Raw genomic sequence first — 20,558 nt, 5'->3', positions numbered from 1 at the left:
CTGTAATACATGTAACATCCCTATGAAGTAAACAAGAAACTAGGAAAATTCATTTTTGTCCTAGAGAATGAGTTTGAAAGAATGGATCTTTGGACAGAGGAATGAGACATAGTAGCAGCCAGAAAACAGATTCTTCATCCTAGGTTTAATATTGGAAGAACAATTTGTGTTCTTCATATTCTTAAGAAACTGTCTGCCAGTGTGGTCTTTTAAGTGTGTTGTACTGACAATCTAAATGTCAGTCAGAAAACAGCCTGTTGCTGGATCTGTCTTTGATATTCAGCCTGAGAAGAGTATTTGCAGTAATTTCAGTTTCTGCATAGGGATGTAGTACAGGATACCAAGCTTTTCCAGATTTTTGTTTGCTGTGAATGTAAAAGGCTGATATCAGTGTGGCTTTCATTTTCTAACAGATGCCCACAGTTTTTACTTGATGCATTTCTTCAATCCACACTGCAGCCTGACACTTTAAAAATTTAACTGTAAACACTTAAAAAAGTTTCTCAGGAGGAGGAGATGAAAAAAAAACAAATGCCAGCCATAAACCCCTTTATTATATAATCATCAGACAGATTTTTAATTGAAACAACCAGCATTCAAGAGGTAGCCAACCTTGAAGTCATTGTTTTCCTGATGTTCCTTCTCCAGTCAAAAACCTTAATGTGCTCATATCACCCTTACAGCAGTACTTTTTTGCATGCTAAAGGAGGAGAATCTATACTATGACTCCAAACTAGGATTGGCCCATAAAAATTGCTCTCTATGTGACATATTTTACATATTAGGCTAAAAAGACTTTACTTACCTATATAGGGCCACAAACAAAACTAATCACAAATTTGTTTAATGTTTGTGTTCTTCGAGGTCTTTTGTTTTTTTTGTAATGACAGTTTATATTGCAGTTTACCAAAAATACTTCAGGTTACTTAACTACAATGCATCAAGTAATGTTTTTTTATTGTTTTCAGTTAGGATGAGAAATGAAGAAATAATACTTAAAAATTTTTATTATAATTTTAAATGTTGTAATTTCTCTTAGGAAGGAAAATGAATTGAAACAAAAAACATTTTAAGGCTGAAGCTGACAATTGGATGATTTCAGAGTATCCCATTAGCATGCATTGCAGAGCTGCAGTCACTGTGTACGTGAGTGTATTCGTGCACAGAGCCTTAACATGCAAAAAAAGGGAAGAAAATGCCACTTTGATTTCCTTAAGGGACAGACTGAAGCACACTCCCTTGTATTCAGTGCTGGTGAATGTTCTTGGGCAATTATTAAGTCTTGGCTGGTAGCATGAATCCTGAGTGGATGTTGAGTGAGAATAAAGAGCATGTTGGAAAAAGCATATAAAATTCTAAAAATGGAACGTCATGCAGTTTTCTCAAGCAGAAATGTGCTTCTCTCTGCCCTGTGAGAGCAGAATAGCCTGCATTTGCAATTCACCCTGATTCTGAAAACTTCCCCTAGTGTTTGCCAGCTTTGCATTTATAATTACACTGGTGCAACTCTAATAAAAACTTGGTGCCTCCCTTGCTGAAACAAATCCTTTTTGTACTGGTGCAGTTTATCAAAAAGCAAGATTTAAAACTCTGTGGTTATTAAACTGTAGCTAGAGCTGTGTGTCTTTACGAGGGCTTTCAGAGCTCTGGCTGAGGTAAGATCACAGACACTACCAAAATGGATGGATAAATGGGAGAGAGGAGAATAGCACAATTACCAGTAATCATAACTAAAAATGAGCTACGTGGGTTTCAGAAACTGCAGGTCTTTGTAAAGGCAAAACCAACAGCAGCCTATTCCTGATTTTCTTGTTGCTTAACATGTAACGAAGGAGAAAAGTAATAACTTTAGGAACCTAAACCATTTTATAAAGCAGGTTTCTCCAGCTAGCAGAAGCATTAGTTCTCTTTAACCCTAATATCTTACACAAAGGGCTAATGACCAATTGGTGTTAAATTATTTTTATTTATTCAAGTGGTCTGGTTTTTTTGTATATAGCACAGGATAACCAGAAATATGACATGGAATGGAAAATGACTACACCTTAGTAACTATTTTTACATCAAGATTTTTGTAAGCTTTTCTGTTGTTACTAGGGTTTTGGTAGTTATACTGAATGTGTGTACTAGTGAAAATTACTAATAGGGTGGGGATCAAGAGGTACAATGAATTCTTTTTGTATGCTTCTTCCTCTCATCAGCATGGCATGACCCCCCTAATGCACGCGGCGTACAAAGGGAAAGTGGACATGTGCAGGCTGCTCTTGCGACACGGAGCTGATGTTAACTGCAACGAACATGAGCATGGATATACTGCCTTGATGTTTGCTGGGCTTTCAGGTAACTACTTACTCAACAGATCACCGATTTTCATGACATTAATGGGTTTGCCATCAATTAATAATTTAAAGGAAAATGTTGACATGTTTTTATTGTTTAAGTTTAGTGAATTTAGATTTTATGTGAACCGTTGTCAAAACAAGCCAGTATTTTTAAAACTTCTGGCCTTTAAAAAATGTGTTAAATTCTAAAAACATGACATTAATTTTCCCTCTCCTTTTACATGAATTTTTTTTTCATGAAAATCTGTGTAGCTCTATATATCTTCTCCTGTCTCAAGTGGTAGTTTGCAGCTTTCCTCTTGCTATTCTTTTTCCCTGGTGAAAGGAACAATTATTTCCTTGAGTGAGAAAAAGACACTACACCAAAAACATTTTTCCTTCTGGGGAAAGGATTAGATTTGGGAATACTAGGTTATTTTAAGGATCTTCTTTACTAGGCCACTTACATCTGCCCAAAAAGGAGATTCTAGAGAAGTAAGATTTTTTTAGCAGGTAGAGTTTAAACTCAGCCTTCTTTCGTCATAAGTATAAAAGAAGAAAGGTATCTGTGTGAATATGAACCTCAACTGGATAATCAGATGGCTTTTCTGCTAAAACTTTGGAATTGGAATTTTCCAATTTGGAAAACTTCAGCATTCTGTAGCATTGAGCAATGCCAGAGCTGCAGCAGATAGATGGGAACAAACTCTTAGAGGCTGTAAAATGACTGCAGCTTTATGGAAAATGCAGGATTTTGACCATTTTTTCGCAGCTGAGCTTTTAACTTGTCATGCTGGTTTTGAAAGCTTCTGAATGTTGGCCTGAAGGTCTGTTATCCCTGAGTGCAAAAGGTACGTGAGCACTACTGACGCAATGTCTTTGTTTTTAAATCAGAAACATTCATTTCCATACACCACCCCCTTCTTTTTTTATATTCACTTTACTTAACACATGCACAAAAACTAATAAAGTAAGAATACCATTGAAAGCAGAACCAGCATGAGGCGTGACAAGTGTCCTTATTAGTCTCCAAAGGGCACCAATTAAGTAATATAATCTTCCCATCAAATTTTAGCTTCATTTTCCTTGATATTTAGCCCAGTCTGAACACCCAGTTCCTGCTGTGGAGAAAGGAACAATCTGTTCTCTTCTCTGTGCTCCTGCTACATAATAGTACTGGAGTTGTTTTTATTCTTAGAATAGCAAATGTTGTAGTTGAACTGTCAAACTAGATTAGAAGAATTTGCTTCTGTACTGCTATCCAGAAGGACCAAGCTCTTGTGTAGTTATATGCATATGACTCCTGTAAGCTCTGCAGGGAGCTGAATGGACATTACAGGGAACAGAATTACACCCTGTCTGAATTTAGTTTTTACTTTGATTTGATCTTCTGAAACCATAAATAAGGAGGCAGCACTGTGCCTTTCTCTTAATCCATTCTTAAAATAATGACATTAAGGACATTTATTGCCTGATATTATTCCTGATATTTAAGAAATTCACTGCTTGGTTTTCTATAACATAAAGAATTACAAGTTCTGGTCTGTTCTTTCTTATTCCCCATATTCCTCCTCCCCCGCCCCCCAAATTCAGGAAACAAAGAAATCACCTGGATGATGTTAGAGGCTGGAGCAGAGACTGATGTTGTCAACTCTGTGGGAAGAACAGCAGCTCAGATGGCTGCTTTTGTGGGTAAGGTGAAAGTCCATTAAAATTTCATAAATTTATAAAGAAGTAAAATGTTAGGTTCCCTTGTTTATTAGAGAAACATTATCTAATGACCAGTTCTGAACTGATGCAGTTCAGCTTTTTTTTCCACATCTCATCCTGTAACAGAGTCAATTTGTATTCTATTTCCATGCTTTGTTCTGTAAAAGCACAAATTACCTAATCTGTAAGAACAGATGCTGCTGTTCTCCACGTGTGCAGTTTTTGCAGTGTCATCGTCACTCTCAAATAGTAAGAGGAAGCTGGTAACATCTGAAGGGCTTGAAGTGCAGGTATGTGCTTCTGTGGTACAAAGTGCACAGTTGGGGTTTCTTTTGTGGGAAGGAGCTAACATAGCACTGGGTGTTGGGAGCTCTCCTCTGAGCTTTGCCATGAGCCTGCTGTGTGCTGGTGGCTGAGTAACCTCCTGCCCTTCTCCCTCTGCATTTGGGAGAGGGAGGAGGCTTGGAACCTGTTCTGAGCTAGTCAGTATTACTGACCTGAACCTGACTAGAACAAAAGATTTATCGTTCCCATGTGCTGTGTGATCCTGGGCAAAATATGGAACCAGGCTTTTTTATCTTGTTATGTTCCCTTTGCTCATAGTTTTGTTGTGTTGGATTTTTTTCTAAACCCCTTTCTTTACCCATCTTGACAGTGCTGGAAGGTTCCTGGATTGACATTGCGAAATACACCACTTTTTCTCCATTTAGTTCAAGGACACGTGATAAGATATTACCAGAAAAAGTGGAGTCATTTTAAGGACTCAGCTATTGCTGTCCAGATGACCTTCCTGACAACTCAAAATGAGGACCTGTATCTTCTATCTTCCCTTCAACACAACCTTCTCATGTTTAAATGTCTGCCAACTCTCTTGCAAGTCCATTAGGTGCTCTGGATTCAAGAGCCTATCTTGCCATTTAGATTTACTTCCTTGAAAAGTCATTTTCAATCTTCTATCTTCCCTTCAACACAACCTTCTCATGTTTAAATGTCTGCCAACTCTCTTGCAAGTCCATTAGGTGCTCTGGATTCAAGAGCCTATCTTGCCATTTAGATTTACTTCCTTGAAAAGTCATTTTCAATCTTCTATCTTCCCTTCAACACAACCTTCTCATGTTTAAATGTCTGCCAACTCTCTTGCAAGTCCATTAGGTGCTCTGAATTCAAGAGCCTATCTTGCCATTTAGATTTACTTCCTTGAAAAGTCATTTTCAATTTCAATTGTATCTCATTCAGGTCTTTTAAAGCAGAAAAGATTGACATTGCTTTCTTGAGGTTCAAGCAGCAAAACTTTTAACTATTTGCTTAATATGTCAGAGGAGTCCACTCCTATTGATTCTGCTTTGGATTTGGAGAGTCTTTTCCAGTGTGATGCCAAATTGAGTTGTTAGTGAATGGGGAATGTTTTCTCCAGCATAACTTCTGATAATTCTTGTTTAAAATCACTTTATGTCACTAAGGTAGAATAAATATTTTCAGGCATACTGAGATATGCTACTCTGTATAAGTCTGAACATTGGAATCCATTCCTGTTCTTTTTTATTCTCTGTCCAATTAAACTGTCTATGTATGGGAAGCTAGGACAGTTCTTCCCCTGTCGTTTGTCTTACACTGTACTTTGTTAGCTTAGAACAGTCTCTTCTAAAACAGTGCAGTGTTTTAAATGCTGGAATTTGGTTGACTGTGTCTTATTCTACTGATTAATAGGATTAGTGCCAAGATAAATCAATCAATTTAAAGAATGAAGTCCTGAACTAGAGAAGCTAAGTTTTACCTTCCTTTTAGCCAAGCAGTCCATCATATTGTCAGATGTAGAAAACAAGAAGGAGGTGTAACTTCTCTCATCTTACTTTCATCACAGTCTTTTTTTTTTTTTCCTTTGGTAAATTTTGAGCATGTTCTGTTCTTTTAAATTCTCCCACTTTAGGTTAATACACTACGTCTGCTTCAGGTCTGAAATCTTAAAAGTGTCAACACAAATTTAGAGAACTTTTCTTGAGAAATTTTAACACCCGTATGACACTACTGATATAGTATAACTCTGGGGAGGAATACCAGTTCTCCTAGTTTTGGCTTACGGGGGAAAGAGGACGTGGGAATGGGACAGAGTTCTCAAAATGAAATTTCAAGATGTCAATCCCTGCTGGGAGTCAGTCAGTTACACTTACTGAATTTAAAAGAATGGCAAGAGTTGCCAGTTACCAGTGCAAAGCATATCGTGCTGAGCTCCTGTGTGAGTAATTCTCACCTGTATTACTTATAATTACATTTTGGTTTACGTCTTATTTTTAGGTTATTATTTAATTTCATCGGTGTGTTGTTTTTTTTTCTTTTGTGCCTACAGGTCAACATGACTGTGTGACTGTCATCAACAACTTCTTTCCACGTGAGAGGCTGGACTACTATACTAAACCACAAGGCTTAGATAAAGAACCAAAACTGCCCATAAAATTAGCTGGCCCTCTACATAAAATTATTACTACTACTAACATGCATCCTGTTAAGGTGGAGTAATACGTAAATTTTATGTTTGTTGGCATAGGAATTGTTTCTTTATGTCAGAAAGCATTTAGTTCTGCTGAGAGTCCAGTTGAGATCAAAAGCATTATCCAGTAATTCAGATGCTTCTGAAAATGAGAATCAGGCTCAACATTTAGACATGATTTAAAAATGAAGCTATTTCCGAGTTCACATACACCAGAACCTTGAACTAACACCTGTAAGTGAAGAGATTTTTTTCATCAGTAGCTTTTTTTGTCCTCTTTTTTTCCCTGACCCCACTTGAAGTTGAAACATAAAATAATGTCCTATCTTCACAAAATCTCATTGTTCTCTCAGTGCTTGTCTCAGCATGTATCTTCCTACCTTCAGCACTGCTTCACCATAGTAACATCCACTGCTGCTGCAGTTTCTGAAATATGGACAAGAGATGTTTATTTTTACCTGCCAGTATATTTGCTGAAAATAATGTCTTTTATTGTTTGCTCCTCCTGTGTAGTTCAGAGAAGTTAATATGCCTAAATTCAAAGACAAGTTCCTTGGGCTTGCCATTCAAAGTTGGGCATTTGTCAACAGTTGCCAGCCAGGTATTTGCAGCACATGCAAACAGTAATGTGCCAGTGGCAGCTGATGTAGTGGGTAGAGTACACAGTTTCCTCTTAAAATGGTTACTAGTTAGTCAACCTGAAGTACTCTAAGATTACATGAGGTTGATGTGTTGTGGTGTGAAGCTGCTTAGATCATACAACTTCAGTTTATTTTAGGTGTTCAAAAGGAAAGAGATTTTTAGGACGATGTGTGGTAGTTTCTGTAACAGCTTCTTTTGAAATACTTGTGATTCTTCAGATTCTTATTCTGAAAAAATCCTTATTATTTTTAATACCAGTCTTAATTTTAAATTTTTCTTGTATGAGAACTGTGAATTGCAGTATACTAAATAATGACTGAAAAAAGAATGGGAAGAGAGCATAAGACGGAAGTAGAGGAATATTAGAAACTCCACTGAAATTTAGCTACAGTAAGATATAACCTGTAACGCTGATGCTCAAGTTTAAAAATACTGGTTCCTAATTGCATTACTTTTTCTTCAATCTGTTTCATAGATTGTGTTACTGGTAAAAGAGAACCCTCTATTGGCTGAAGTAGAAGCACTGCAGAAATGTTACAGGGTTCTGGATCTAATTTGCGAGAAGTGTATGAAGCAGAAAGATATGAATGAAGTACTTGCTATGAAAATGCACTACATCAGTTGCATCTTCCAGAAGTGTATTACATTCTTAAAAGAGCGAGAGGATAAACTAGATGGGTTTATCAAAAGGTATGTATTTCTAGAGAGGTTTGACAGCATATGTATGAACCAGCTTTACAGATACCAGAAAAAGCCAGCTGTAATAATTGATTGGATTGTCTTGGATAAAGGTTATGCCAAGTAAATTTTCAAATAATCCCAGCTGCAGTCACTGCAGGGTGGCACTGGCTCCCTTTTTGCTGTCTGAAGTGGCATTGCCCCTTCCTGGGATACAAGGGAAACATTTCTAGAGTTTCAGCTCCCTGCTGGAACTGGTTAAAGCTTGACAATCACACATACACTATGAAGCAGCAGACAGCAACATGTGGTGGAGAAAAAACAAGAATGATAGGCTTGAAAAAATAATCTCTCTATGTCCCATAGAGATCATCTGGGAACTTTTTCTCTTGCCGTTTTGCTCTCCAGCAGTCATACAGGGTGACTTTTTTTTTTTTCAAAAACACATAAGCAGCTGAGAACTGCAAATCCTGCTTGCTCTGGATGAGGCTTGCACTGTTAAATCACTTACACGTATCTCCAGAATCTACCCAGAGTAACAAAACCAGCTGCCTTATCTTAGAGTATTAAAGTAAGTGGCCTGACATTTGGAAGGATTACTTTCCCCATAGACCTCTGTGGACTTCTATGTGATACTGAAATTATGATGTCAGCTTTCACATACTTAGATCAGCGTTCCATATAAAAAAGCAGGAGCCAACCAGATAAAATGTAAAGGTATCAGGGCTATAACATTATTAAACATGAGTGAAGCAGAGTTAGTATTGTAAAGTATTGTGCATTCTTCATTGTTTACAATGCTCATTTTTAAACACAACAAAGCATTTTACTACTTCAGTCTGATATCGATACTAGTCTACCTGTAGGTGATTATTTTCAGTGTGTGGTTGAATTAGTAAGTATTAGTTTCAGAGTACACATTTAGTTCTTTTGTATTTCATTGAGATTGTGCATTAGAATAAAAATAATTTGCATTTTAAACACTTGTAAATTTGAAGCTGCCGAGTTATTTTTAATTATAATACCTCCTTATAATTTGAAAGAGGACAGAGTACAGCATGCTATGTATTTGTTCTTGAATATTTACTATGTGACTTCTTATTTTACTTTATTTTTTAAAAATTCAGTCTCTTGAAAGGGAGAGAGAAAGATGGTTTCCCTGTGTATCAAGAGAAGCTAATTCGAGAAAGTATCCGAAAGTTTCCTTACTGTGAAGCTACGTTGCTCCAGCAGCTGGTGAGAAGTATTGCTCCTGTTGAAATAGTAAGTTATTCCTGTCAAAAAAAAATATACTTTCTAAGCAACTTGCATAGTAAATTCAGTTTAAACTAAGCCATCTTTCTTTTTCTCAGCTCCTGCAATGTGATATATTAGCAAAGTTTTTTGATGTCCTGAACTCTCTGGCAACCTGAATTTTTTTAATTAATTTTGCAGGAAAATGCTCTAAAATACTTCAGTGAGTAGGTTTTTTGTGTGCCCATTATAAATGTTTAAATACTTAAGCTTTTAAAGGAAATTGAAACATTTGTTTCTGTGTCAGAGCTTTCTTTCCCTACTCGGGGATGTCGGTTCAGTTTTTCTTTGCCAATTTGCTTTAACATTTAGACACAGATGAAACTCATTTTGCACTCTTTTTCACAATATCTAAGTTAAATTAAAGATTGAATTATCTCCTAGATTTAATGCATTGATTATTTCTAGTGTACATGAAAAGCTGGTAATACATGATGGTAGAAAAAGAAACAACATTATGAAGTTCCTTTTATCACAGGGAGGAAAGATGATGCAGTATAGAGCAAAATGTGTATCTAAATTAGGAAATCAAAATTACAAATTAAAAAATCTAACTTCAGTTTTTGGTGACACCTTTACTAACACAACTCTTCATTACAGTACTACTGTTTAGTTCATAATAAATCTTACACAGGAATTACTATTCTTTTTTTAATAATGTTCTCTCTGATCTCTGAGAGCTAGACATTACATGCACTAACACTAGGGGAGTGGAACAGTTTTGTGACCTTTTTGGACTGTGCTGCGTGAATTAAAAATAGCTTTCATCTTAAGTGGCTTCAGTCTACTAAAATGTCCTGAGGTTTAATGCAATCCCTACTGTTTGCCTAAGTCAGAAAAATAAACACAGTGTGAAAACAGAAATCATCATGATGCATTAAGACTTATTTAAGAATAAACATTTTCCTTCCTGTCCCTTTTTTCTTAGAAGAGCTTTCAGTCTTCCCTGCCTTCTCCCTTTAAAGAAATGCAGTTTGTTGCATTGGATTTCTCTCCACTTTGCAGAACTGGGAAGGAGGATGTGCTATAAATTTTGAATTGTTTGGAAGGCCTTGACCTTTGGCATGCACAATTACTTGGATTTGGTCTGGGCATCCCAGCCTTGTTGTAGTTACAATAATGTATTTGCTCTGGTAATCTGACAGTTTAAGGATTTACTTAGAGCTGGAGCAACTTGGCATTTTTTTTTTTTCACTGTTTACATCATGGCCCAAGAGAATAGTTGTAGCTTACCGTTACCAGTAAAATATACTAAATCTTACTGCTTGTTATTGCATGGGAAAGATTCTGCAAACAATACCTAACAATATTATGCAAATAATTCTTTTGAAGATTCTGAGTTCTCACCATTTGCTCTGCAGTATCTGTGTGCACAGAGAACAACAGTCCATCAGTGACAAGTTAAATATCTGTCTGTGCAGCAGCACAGCCACTAATCTGCAAACACCTGCTGTGCTGATCTACAGGCAGATGTCTAGTCTGTAAAGAATACTGAGTTCATTGACAGTGTTATGAATAATTTAGAGTAAAATATGGTAATTTTTATCCTTCCTTCTACAGAAGCTAAAGAGTAAGATATCTTTATATACAAAAAAATTAACCATATACATGTTAGGTCGGGCATGTTAGCTGAAGTTCTGTGATGTAGTTTTATGTTCTTGCAGTCACGGCCTCTTCAGTGGGACTGCAGCCAGCTGCTTAGAAACTTGCATTGCTGGTTTTTCTCTTTTGTGTCCCACTTCATGATAATGTTTTTTAATCTTTTATCACCTCTTCTCTTACCTCTTAGGGTTCTGATCCTACAGCTTTTTCTGTACTTACACAAGCTATTACTGGCCAAGTGGGTTTTGTGGATGCTGAATTTTGTACAACTTGTGGAGGAAAAGGAGTAGACAAAAGATGTTCAGTATGTAAAATGGTAAGAATCCATAAATAGTTCCAATGAATAACAAAAAATAACATCACTGATGTGCTGAGGATTTTGAATGCTTCACTGTTAACTGTGTAGACTTATGAAGAATGACATGTATGCCTACACTGAAAAAGTGCAAGCCATCTGCTTCTGGGAGAGATGCCTGAAATTCACAGATGGAATACTGGGACTTCCATGTGTGTCTGTATAAGAATTCAAAAAGAGTCTGTATCTTCAAGAGTTAACATAGAATTGTATATAGGTTAGAATCACTCCATATGACCTTCCAAATTGCTTAAAAATACCATTAAGTAGTGTACATAGAGAGGTTTAACTTGGTACACTATAAAATGCAAGAATATTGTTGTGTTGTTTTGTTTTGTTTTTTACATAGAGCTGAATTGATAGCTTTGATAACTTTCAGGTGATGTACTGTGACCAGAACTGCCAGAAGATTCACTGGTTTACCCACAAAAAAGTCTGCAAGACCCTGAAGGAGATTCATGAGAAACAAGAACTAGAAGCTGCCAAAGAAAAAAGGAAACAAGAAAAGAAGCAAAAGAAAGGTTGGGATCTGTAGATTGCTGAAACTAATGCTGTATTAACCACACCACAAGGAACAACAGCAACAGGTCTTAAAACCTGTGACAGCTGAAGTTGAAATAAATCTTTGTTGTAGTGTAGCAGCATACCTGCACTTGGAATTCTACTGTTTTCATTCACAAATGTTGTGTAATTTCTAAACTTTTTTAAGGCTGGAGTTACATAGGTGTCTACAACTAAAGTATTCTGACTTAGACTGCACTGTTTCAAAATCCAAATCTTTAATCAAAATCATGCAGGAGTTTCATGCTACTCTACCTTTTGTTGGAGATGTTAGGACAAGTTGGATAATAAGAAAGCAGCCCATTCCTTCCAGTTGCAAAGGCTAATGTAGACATTAACTCTCCTGGGATACTTTCTTCTGCATAATCAGTGCCGAGCTAATTGTGTTGTGTACTTTGAATATGAAGAAAGCAAGCATTACTCTTTTAATTGGAGCACGCGGCAGCGCAGAGCAGAGAGCGGCAGCGGCACCGGCAGCGGTGGGAGCTGTTCCTTTAAATTGCTGAGGATTTGAGAGGGAGCCGGGCTTCCTGGAGACGGTGAAGCCGGGGCAGAGCCAGGAGAGAGCCAGGAGACCCGAGTCTGAGCGGGAATCCTGAGAGAAAAGGGAGGCTGACGTGGCAGGAGGCGTGGCTGTGAACGGCGGCAAGGTTTAAAAAGCGGCCATTTGGCAGCCTCCTCTGAGCACGCGGCAGCGCAGAGCAGAGAGCTGCAGCGGCTTCCAGAGGGCAGGCGCGAGGGCAGGCGCGAGGGCAGGTAGGGAGCAGTGGGTGCCTTCTCATAGCAAGACAGGCAAACTAGTAGCTAGATAGATCATGGTCGCAACGTGCCCGAAAACCATAGTGAAGAAGAATGTGGGGACTCAGACGGAGCTCCCAAGCAGGCACGCAGCCGTGCAGGTCTCTGGCTGCGGTGAATGCCTGAGCCTGGCACTGGTATCGGAGGGAGACAGTGAGAACACATGTGTGCGGTGTGAACAAGTAAATGATCTCCTCAGGCAGGTGGTTGAACTGACAGAGGAGGTTGAAAGACTACGGACCATTAGAGAATGTGAGAGAGAAATAGATTGGTGGAGTTGTACCCTGAGGCAGGGGCAGATGCAAGAGGTTGAGGAGGTTGAGAAAGCGACGGATCCCCTCCCCTCCTGTCACCAGACAGAAGCAGAGGACTTAAGAGATATGAAGGAATGGAAGGAGGTCTGACCTCGTAGAGGCAAGAAAAAATCCTCCCAACCTCTTCCGCCCTCCCAATTGCCCTTGAACAATAGATATGAGGCCTTAGAAATTCAGGGACAGGAAAATGAAGTTGAAGGAGTAGACTTATCTAATGAAGCACCTAGGACTCGTCAGTCACCCCGAGTCCTTAGGACTTCTTCAATCAAGAAGGAAAGGAGAGTAATTGTGGTGGGCGACTCCCTTCTGAGGGGAACAGAAGGGCCCATCTGTCGACCGGACCCATCCCACAGGGAGGTCTGTTGCCTCCCTGGGGCTCGGATTAGGGATGTTAAAAGGAAACTCCCTAATCTTGTAGAGTCCTCCGATTACTACCCACTGCTGATTTTTCAGGTTGGCAGTGACGAAATCATTACACGAAACGTAAGGGCAATGAAGAGAGACTTCAGGGCCCTGGGACGGCTAGTTAGGGGGTCTGGAGCGCAAGTAGTGTTTGCCTCCATTCCTCCTGCAAGAATGGGTGGGGAGGTAAATAGGAAGAGGTTACAGGTCAACGAATGGCTAAGAGACTGGTGCCAAAGACAGGGTTTTGGTTTTTTTGATCATGGGCTGATATATGAGACACCTGGCCTGATGGTGGCAGGTGGGATGCACTTGTCCCAGAGGGGGAAGAGGCTTTTGGGGCAGGACTTAGCAGGGCTCATCGAGAGGGCTTTAAACTAGGCGTGATGGGGGAAGGGGAGAAAACTGAGTCTGTTAGGGACAAGCCCAAGAGGAACACACCAGGGCCCGAAGGTAGGTGGTCTGAGGAGGATTTGGTCCCACCAGAGTGCTCTGTTTGCTTCCTGAAATGCCTGTATGCTAATGCACGCAGCATGGGGAATAAGCAGGAAGAGTTAGAGGTCTGTGTACGGGCTAAGGGTTATGATCTGGTAGCAATAACAGAGACATGGTGGGACAGCTCACATGACTGGAATGTGGTCATGGATGGTTATGTGCTTTTTAGGAAAGATAGGGTGGGGAAGCGAGGTGGTGGAGTTGCTCTTTATGTGAGAGAGCAACTAGAATGCATTGAGTTTTGTGCAGGGGCCGATGAGGGGCAAGTTGAAAGTCTGTGGGTAAGAATTAAGGGGCAGGCTGGTGTGGGTGACACAGTTGTGGGGGTCTACTACAGACCTCCAGATCAAGATGAGGAAGTTGATGAGGCTTTCTACAGGCAGTTGAAAGCAGCCTCACAACTACAGGCCCTAGTCCTCATGGGAGATTTTAACTACCCCGATATCTGCTGGAAGACTTACACAGCCAGCCTTTCACAGTCTAGGAGGTTCCTCCAGTGCATTGATGATAACTTCTTAATGCAAATGGTGGACAAACCAACTAGAAGAGGAGCGCTCCTGGATCTTGTATTAACTAACAAGGAGGGCCTTGTTGAAGAAGTGGTGGTCAATGGCAGCCTTGGCTGCAGTGATCACGAGATGGTGGAGTTCAGGATCCTGTGTGGAAGGAACAGAATACCCAGCAGGATCAGAACCCTGGTCTTCCACAAGGCAAACTTTGGCCTCCTTAATCAACTGTTAAGGGAAATCCCATGGGACAGGGTGCTAGAAGGTAAAGGGGCTCAAGATAGCTGGTCAACATTCAAGGAACACTTCTTGCGAGCACAGGATCAGAGCATCCCAATGGTTAGGAAATCTAGTAAGGGAGCTAGGAGACCTGCATGGTTAAAAAAGGAACTACTGGGCAAACTCAAGTGGAAGAGGAAAATCTACAGATCATGGAAGGAGGGGCTGGTCACTTGGGAGGAATATAGGTCTGTTGTCAGAGGATGTAGGGAGGCAATTAGGAAAGCTAAGGCCTCCTTGGAACTTAACCTTGCAAGTCAGGTTAAGGATAATAGAAAGGGCGTTTTCAAATACATAGCTAACAAATCTAACACTAGAGGCAATATTGGCCCACTGATGAACGAGGTGGGAGCCCTGGTGACAGAGGATATAAAGAAGGCAGAGGTGCTGAATGCCTTCTTTGCCTCTGTCTTTACTCCTGCAGGATTTCCCCATGAGCCCCAGATTCATATATCCCCAGAAGAAGTCAAGATAGAGGAGGAGTTTGCCATGGTAGATGAGGGTTGGGTTAGGGATCAGTTGAGTAATCTGGACATCCATAAATCGATGGGTCCGGATGGAATGCACCCAAGGGTGCTGAGGGAGCTGGCGGAGGTCATTGCTAGGCCACTCTCCATCATCTTCGGTAAGTCATGGGTAACAGGAGAGGTGCCTGAGGACTGGAGGATAGCAAATGTCACTCCAGTCTACAAGAAGGGCAAGAAGGAGGACCCGGGTAACTATAGACCGGTCAGCCTCACCTCCATCCCTGGAAAGGTGATGGAACAACTTGTTCTTGTCACTATCTCCAGGCATATCAAGGATATGGGGGTCATCAGGAGCAGTCAGCATGGTTTTATCAAGGGTAAATCATGTTTGACTAACCTCATAGCCTTCTATGAGGAAATTACTAGGTGGATAGATGATGGTAGAGCGGTAGATGTGGTATACCTTGATTTCAGTAAAGCATTTGACACTGTCTCCCACAGCATCCTTGTAGGTAAGTTGATCAGGTATGGGTTTGGTGATCAGGTAGTGAGATGGATCAAGAACTGGTTGAAAGGAAGGAGTCAGAGAGTTGTAGTCAATGGGGCAGAATCTGGTTGGAGGTGTGTGACCAGTGGAGTCCCTCAGGGGTCGGTACTGGGACCGGTGTTGTTCAACATCTTCATCAACGACCTGGATGAGGGTATAGAATGTACCCTCAGCAAGTTTGCTGATGACACTAAGCTGGGAGGAGTGGCTGACACACCAGAAGGCTGTGCTGCCATTCAGAGGGACTTAGACAGGCTGGAGAGTTGGGCGGGGAGAAACATGATGAAGTTCAACAAGGGCAAGTGTAGAGTTCTGCATTTGGGGAAGAAAAACACCATGCACCAGTACAGGTTGGGGGCTGACCTGCTGGAGAGCAGTGTAGGAGAGAGGGACCTGGGAATCCTGGTAGACAGGAGGATGACCATGAGCCAGCAATGTGCCCTTGTGGCCAAGAAGGCCAACGGCATCCTGGGGTGCATTAGAAAGGGTGTGGTTAGTAGGTCAAGAGAGGTTCTCCTACCTCTTTATTCTGCATTGGTGAGGCCGCATCTGGAGTATTGTGTCCAGTTCTGGGCCCCTCAGTTCAAGAAGGACAGGGATCTGCTTGAGAGAGTCCAGCGCAGAGCTACAAAGATGATTAAGGGAGTAGAACATCTCCCTTATGAGGAGAGGCTGAGGGAGCTGGGTCTCTTTAGCTTGGAGAAAAGGAGACTGAGGGGTGACCTCATTAATGTTTACAAATACGTAAAGGGTGAGTGTCAGGGAGATGGAGTTAGGCTTTTCTCAGTGATGACCAGTGATAGGACAAGGGGTAATGGGTGGAAATTGGAGCATAGGAGGTTCAAGGTGAATATGCGAAAAAATTTTTTTACTGCGAGAGTGACAGAGCACTGGAACAGGCTGCCCAGGGAGGTTGTGGAGTCTCCTTCACTGGAGACATTCAAAACCCACCTGGATGCGTTCTTGTGTGATGTGCTCTAGGTGACCCTGCTCTAGCAGGGGGGGTTGGACTAGATGATCTTTGAGGTCCCTTCCAACCCCTAAGATTCTATGATTCTATGAAATTGCTAATGGTTGTGCTCTGCCTTCAGTGATCACATAATTAATACATACTGCCAGAAAAAACACTATATCACACACACCTGTAACTAACTCTGATACAATGTTTCTGTAAGTGAAAAAAATAGAAAAATTGGGGGTAACTTTCTCTTTTACGACATATTAAATTCCCATTGCCTTCTTACAAGGATTGTAGAAGTGCACTGGACACATCACACTTCTCTTATAATGGTAAATGGACTGTAAAATTATAGCAGAACATAAATTAGTAATAAGTAATTATTGAAGCTTTCAACAGCTTTTCTGTGATGATCCTGTTACAAGATGGGATCAAGACGACTGTGGAAGCTGGAGGCAAGGATAGTAGAAACCTCTGGGTATGCTGCATAGCAATGCAGCAAAACAATGAGCAGTGTGGTACCTTCTCACACTGGTGACAAATGCACACACTTGCAGGTTCATATTAACTGAACAAGTCAGTGGTCAGGTGCTGTCCTGGCTGAGGGCCAGGATCTTGGTGGATGGCTCTTCTCCCACCCTTCCTAAAAAGGGAAGCTAATTTTTTTATGTGTTGCTGCTGCACATGTTAATCTTTACTAACTTCTTTACCTACATGGCCAGCACACTATAGACCTTAAGAGATTATACATTGTTAGCAAGACAGTGAATTCATCCTAGCTTCAAGTTACCTTGTGAATGCGGGTGATTCAAAGCTTTTCACATCAACAGCAGTTTTTATTTAAAAAGGGTAACAATACCCACTACAAATCCTATATACTGGGGGGGGAGGCGAGCAGAAGGAGGGGCAGGAAACCCAGAGCTGAAACTGCAAGCAAAACCAAGAGTTTTAATAGTTTCTTCTGTACAAGGGTGAGTGTTAAGGATGTGTGTGCTTCAGCCTGTGCTTAAGGCAGTTAGCTCCATAGCCAGATGAGACCTTGGCAGGGCTTGGGCAGTGTTGTCAGCTGCCTATCAATCATAATATAATAAGAAACCCAGATGAACAACATGGGAAGGTATGGGCCCCCACCTCAGCATTCTCCTCTTCCTTTTCAGAATTGTCAGCACACAACCCCTACTTAGCAAAATCAAGGCATAAAATTACTTTACTTTTTTTTTCTCTTGAAAAATAAAGGCACAACAGTTGATTCTATTTGATGCAGTCAGGTTATAAATGTTAGAATTACTTCAACCAAAGTTCATTGTGGTCAGCTATTCATTAGAAAATAATTTCTTCAGTCTGTTATATGCAAAAGGCTTCCTATGTAATCACATACATGCCCTTTTTTTTTTTTAAAGAAAAACAAAATGCACCTGTACTCTTATGTTTAATTGACCTTCAGCCATTCTTTGAAAAGCTAACTTTAATAATAGTGTTAATAAAGCATGTTTGATTTGAAAGCCAAAGTAACTGTCCTACTCTGCTCCTCTACATATTAAAAAGAAGTATGGCAAAATTGAATATAAATAGATGAGAGCTTTGTGTAGGTTTAGTTTCAGAATAATCTTACAGCAACTTAAGCATAACTCTAGTATCTTGGTTCTTTTTTGATGAAGTGTGGTTACATTAATCACTTTTGCAATCAATGCAGTTTCCTCATGTTCATTACTCTTAAATAACAAAAATGTTTGCTTGCAGATGAGATGAGAGTTATACTGATGATGCAATTTCTCTTTTGTTTAGAACAAGTGCAACTAGTAGAGGGTAGTCCTACAAGTGAAGAACAGTCAGATCTTTGTCCAGATGCTACCAAAGAAGTGAATCCAAGTTGTGCTACCGACCAAACAGAAGAACCTGAATTTACCAAAGAGACGGTGTCACTAGCCCTGAATCCTGAAAGTCCACTGGAAAGTCAGACTGACTTAGCTGACATTGCTTTTCAAAAAATTAAAGATTCTGAGGAATAAGAGGGTAGGAAGCAACTAAGTGTTCTGGCTATGTCCCTGTACCTCACAGTTCCTAAAGAATTTGTTATGCTGACCACATCTGAGTTCTTACAGCATAGCTTATGCAAGACTCCCTTTGAAAGACAGCATGTCTCTGTTCATCATCAGATGAAATACTGACTCATTTGTCTATAAATCCTTCAGGTTCTGTTGTAGATTGTCAAATTAGGTATTTATTATCTGATATAAAATAGTGTCAAAGATCCATCTGTATGTATACCAACAGTAAACAGAGGAAAAATCTATGAGTATCTGTGGTTAATAAGCCACTTAGTGAAAAACAGAATCATAGAATGGTTTGGGTTGGAAGGTACCTTAAGGATCATCTAGTTCCAACTCCCCATCATCTGCAGGGATATCTCCCACTGGACCAGGTTGCTCAAAGTCCTGTCTGACCTGGCCTTGAACACTTCCAGATTAAATAAGAAGCATTTTACTTGCATTATTAAGGTTTTCAGAACCTAAAATCTATTTTAAAATAACTTACATACTTTTTCTGCAAGTACACAGAACTGTAGTTAAAAGCATTGGGAAGCCAACTGTTAAATTGCTTTTCTACATCACTTCATGAAGCTTTATATGAAGGAATTCAGGAGCAGTTTAATTTCCAAACTAGTAATCTGAATTCTCAATTTTTCCTGACATGACTAAATATTTTTTTACTAGTGAGTGCAAAACAATAGTGTCTATATTGTAGCAATTTTATTAAATGGTACTACCATTTCAGATGTCGCAAGCTGACTGTGAAATGAGTGTTTCAACAGAATTATTCCAGTATTGGTTTGGTCAGAAATATTCCAAGTTTGTCAGAGTCTAATGAAGGGAAGATCAGAGGGATTTAAAACATTTTGACTGACAAGAATACTGGTTTCTAAATCTCAGTTTTCAGGTAAAGGTGTCTTAGAGCACACTGGGTTGTTGCTTATGGAGTGTTTTATAAACATAAAGGATGCTTAGTATTGCTTATGCTGAACCAGGTCACAGTGAATTAAATGGGAAAATTCATGTGTTTGTTGGTACAACTGGGATTTCATTTATGTTTTCAAGTAAATACCATTATCTAGAACATAGCTCCCCTTAACTATGCTGTTTTCACTCAGATTTACTGTGTCTCATGAAATCAATGGGAATGCCACAACCAAAAAAATCGCTGGCTGCAAAAGGATGGCAAAATTTGAGATTCCCTAATTGTTGGCTGAATAAGTGGTGTTTTAAACATGACAGTATCCTTGAACCTGGAGAAATAAGGACCATCCTCAAAAAATGCTGTCAATTTTTTACCATTTAATATATCGAAAGTTTTTGTTTAATATTCTGAAAACTGTAAGAGTGATGATACATAAATGTATCTGTGCAGGGAATGTACCTGTGTTTTAATTTCAAGGATTAGAAGAATAAATTGTGAAGAATAAAGTGAAGTTTTTTAAAAGAAGGGAACTGGGTGGCAATTCTTGTTTACCTTATCTGTCAATGCCTGCTGGGACATTCTCATTTGACATGCATGGGCCTCCTGCAGCTCAGGTGTACAAGTTTAATTTCATGACAATTGGCAAGCAAGAGATTCATGCCTGGAACTTGAAACAGAGTAGTGATGTAGTCACCATCCACTCTTGGGACTGCAGAAGCGCTGCTGGTTCTTTAGTCACACATAGCATTTCGGTGTCACTGGGATGTGTTACTCTGAGGTTTCTTGGACAAATGATTCACAGTTTCAGAAGTGTGGTAAGACCCACAGCACAAATCCTGCTTTCATTTTGCCAGCTTAGGGTTTTTCTTGATAGAGAAGAAAAGCCCAAGCAATAGAAGAAAGTACAAACATTAGAAATATGTCTGAAGTGTGGGATCATTGACACAGATTATGAACTTGCGTTTTCATTCTAATTTGAAAAGCCTTCAAAGTCACTGTGAGCAGAGGCTGCCACACTTTCATCTCTGCACTGAGTCTCAGAGTAGAGCAGTGGCAATCCACGTTGGGGTGCTGGTGCACAATGATGCTCCAGAGCTACCTCTGTCTTCCTCAGCTGGAACCAGTGACAGCTCTTCCATTGGAAGATCATGGTTGATAGCTCCTCCATAAACTTGTGGTAATGACTAGCT

At 39.9% G+C, this 20,558-nt stretch overlaps 1 protein-coding gene across 4 annotated transcripts in view; it reads left to right on the top strand.

The window, feature by feature from the left end:
• The window catches only part of ANKMY2 (ankyrin repeat and MYND domain containing 2), a 29,187-nt gene extending 9,294 nt beyond the window's left edge, over positions 1–19,893 (top strand). For 3 of the 4 annotated variants that reach the window (XM_051609915.1, XM_051609916.1, XM_051609917.1), the window contains 8 exons: positions 2,202–2,340; positions 3,915–4,013; positions 6,376–6,536; positions 7,634–7,848; positions 8,964–9,099; positions 10,919–11,047; positions 11,466–11,607; positions 18,199–19,893. In XM_051609915.1, the coding sequence (XP_051465875.1) occupies positions 2,202–2,340; positions 3,915–4,013; positions 6,376–6,536; positions 7,634–7,848; positions 8,964–9,099; positions 10,919–11,047; positions 11,466–11,607; positions 18,199–18,422 (1,245 nt within the window). In that variant the 3' untranslated portion in view covers positions 18,423–19,893. Of the gene's footprint in view, positions 1–1,025; positions 1,143–2,201; positions 2,341–3,914; positions 4,014–6,375; positions 6,537–7,633; positions 7,849–8,963; positions 9,100–10,918; positions 11,048–11,465; positions 11,608–18,198 lie in introns of those variants that run through there. The other variant, XM_051609918.1, reaches the window with a different exon arrangement.
• Positions 19,894–20,558: the final 665 nt, after the last annotated feature.

Source organism: Apus apus, chromosome 2, assembly GCF_020740795.1.
Source record: "Apus apus isolate bApuApu2 chromosome 2, bApuApu2.pri.cur, whole genome shotgun sequence".
NCBI classification, from domain to species: Eukaryota; Metazoa; Chordata; class Aves; order Apodiformes; family Apodidae; genus Apus; species Apus apus.
This window is presented reverse-complemented; position numbering and strand designations above follow the sequence as displayed.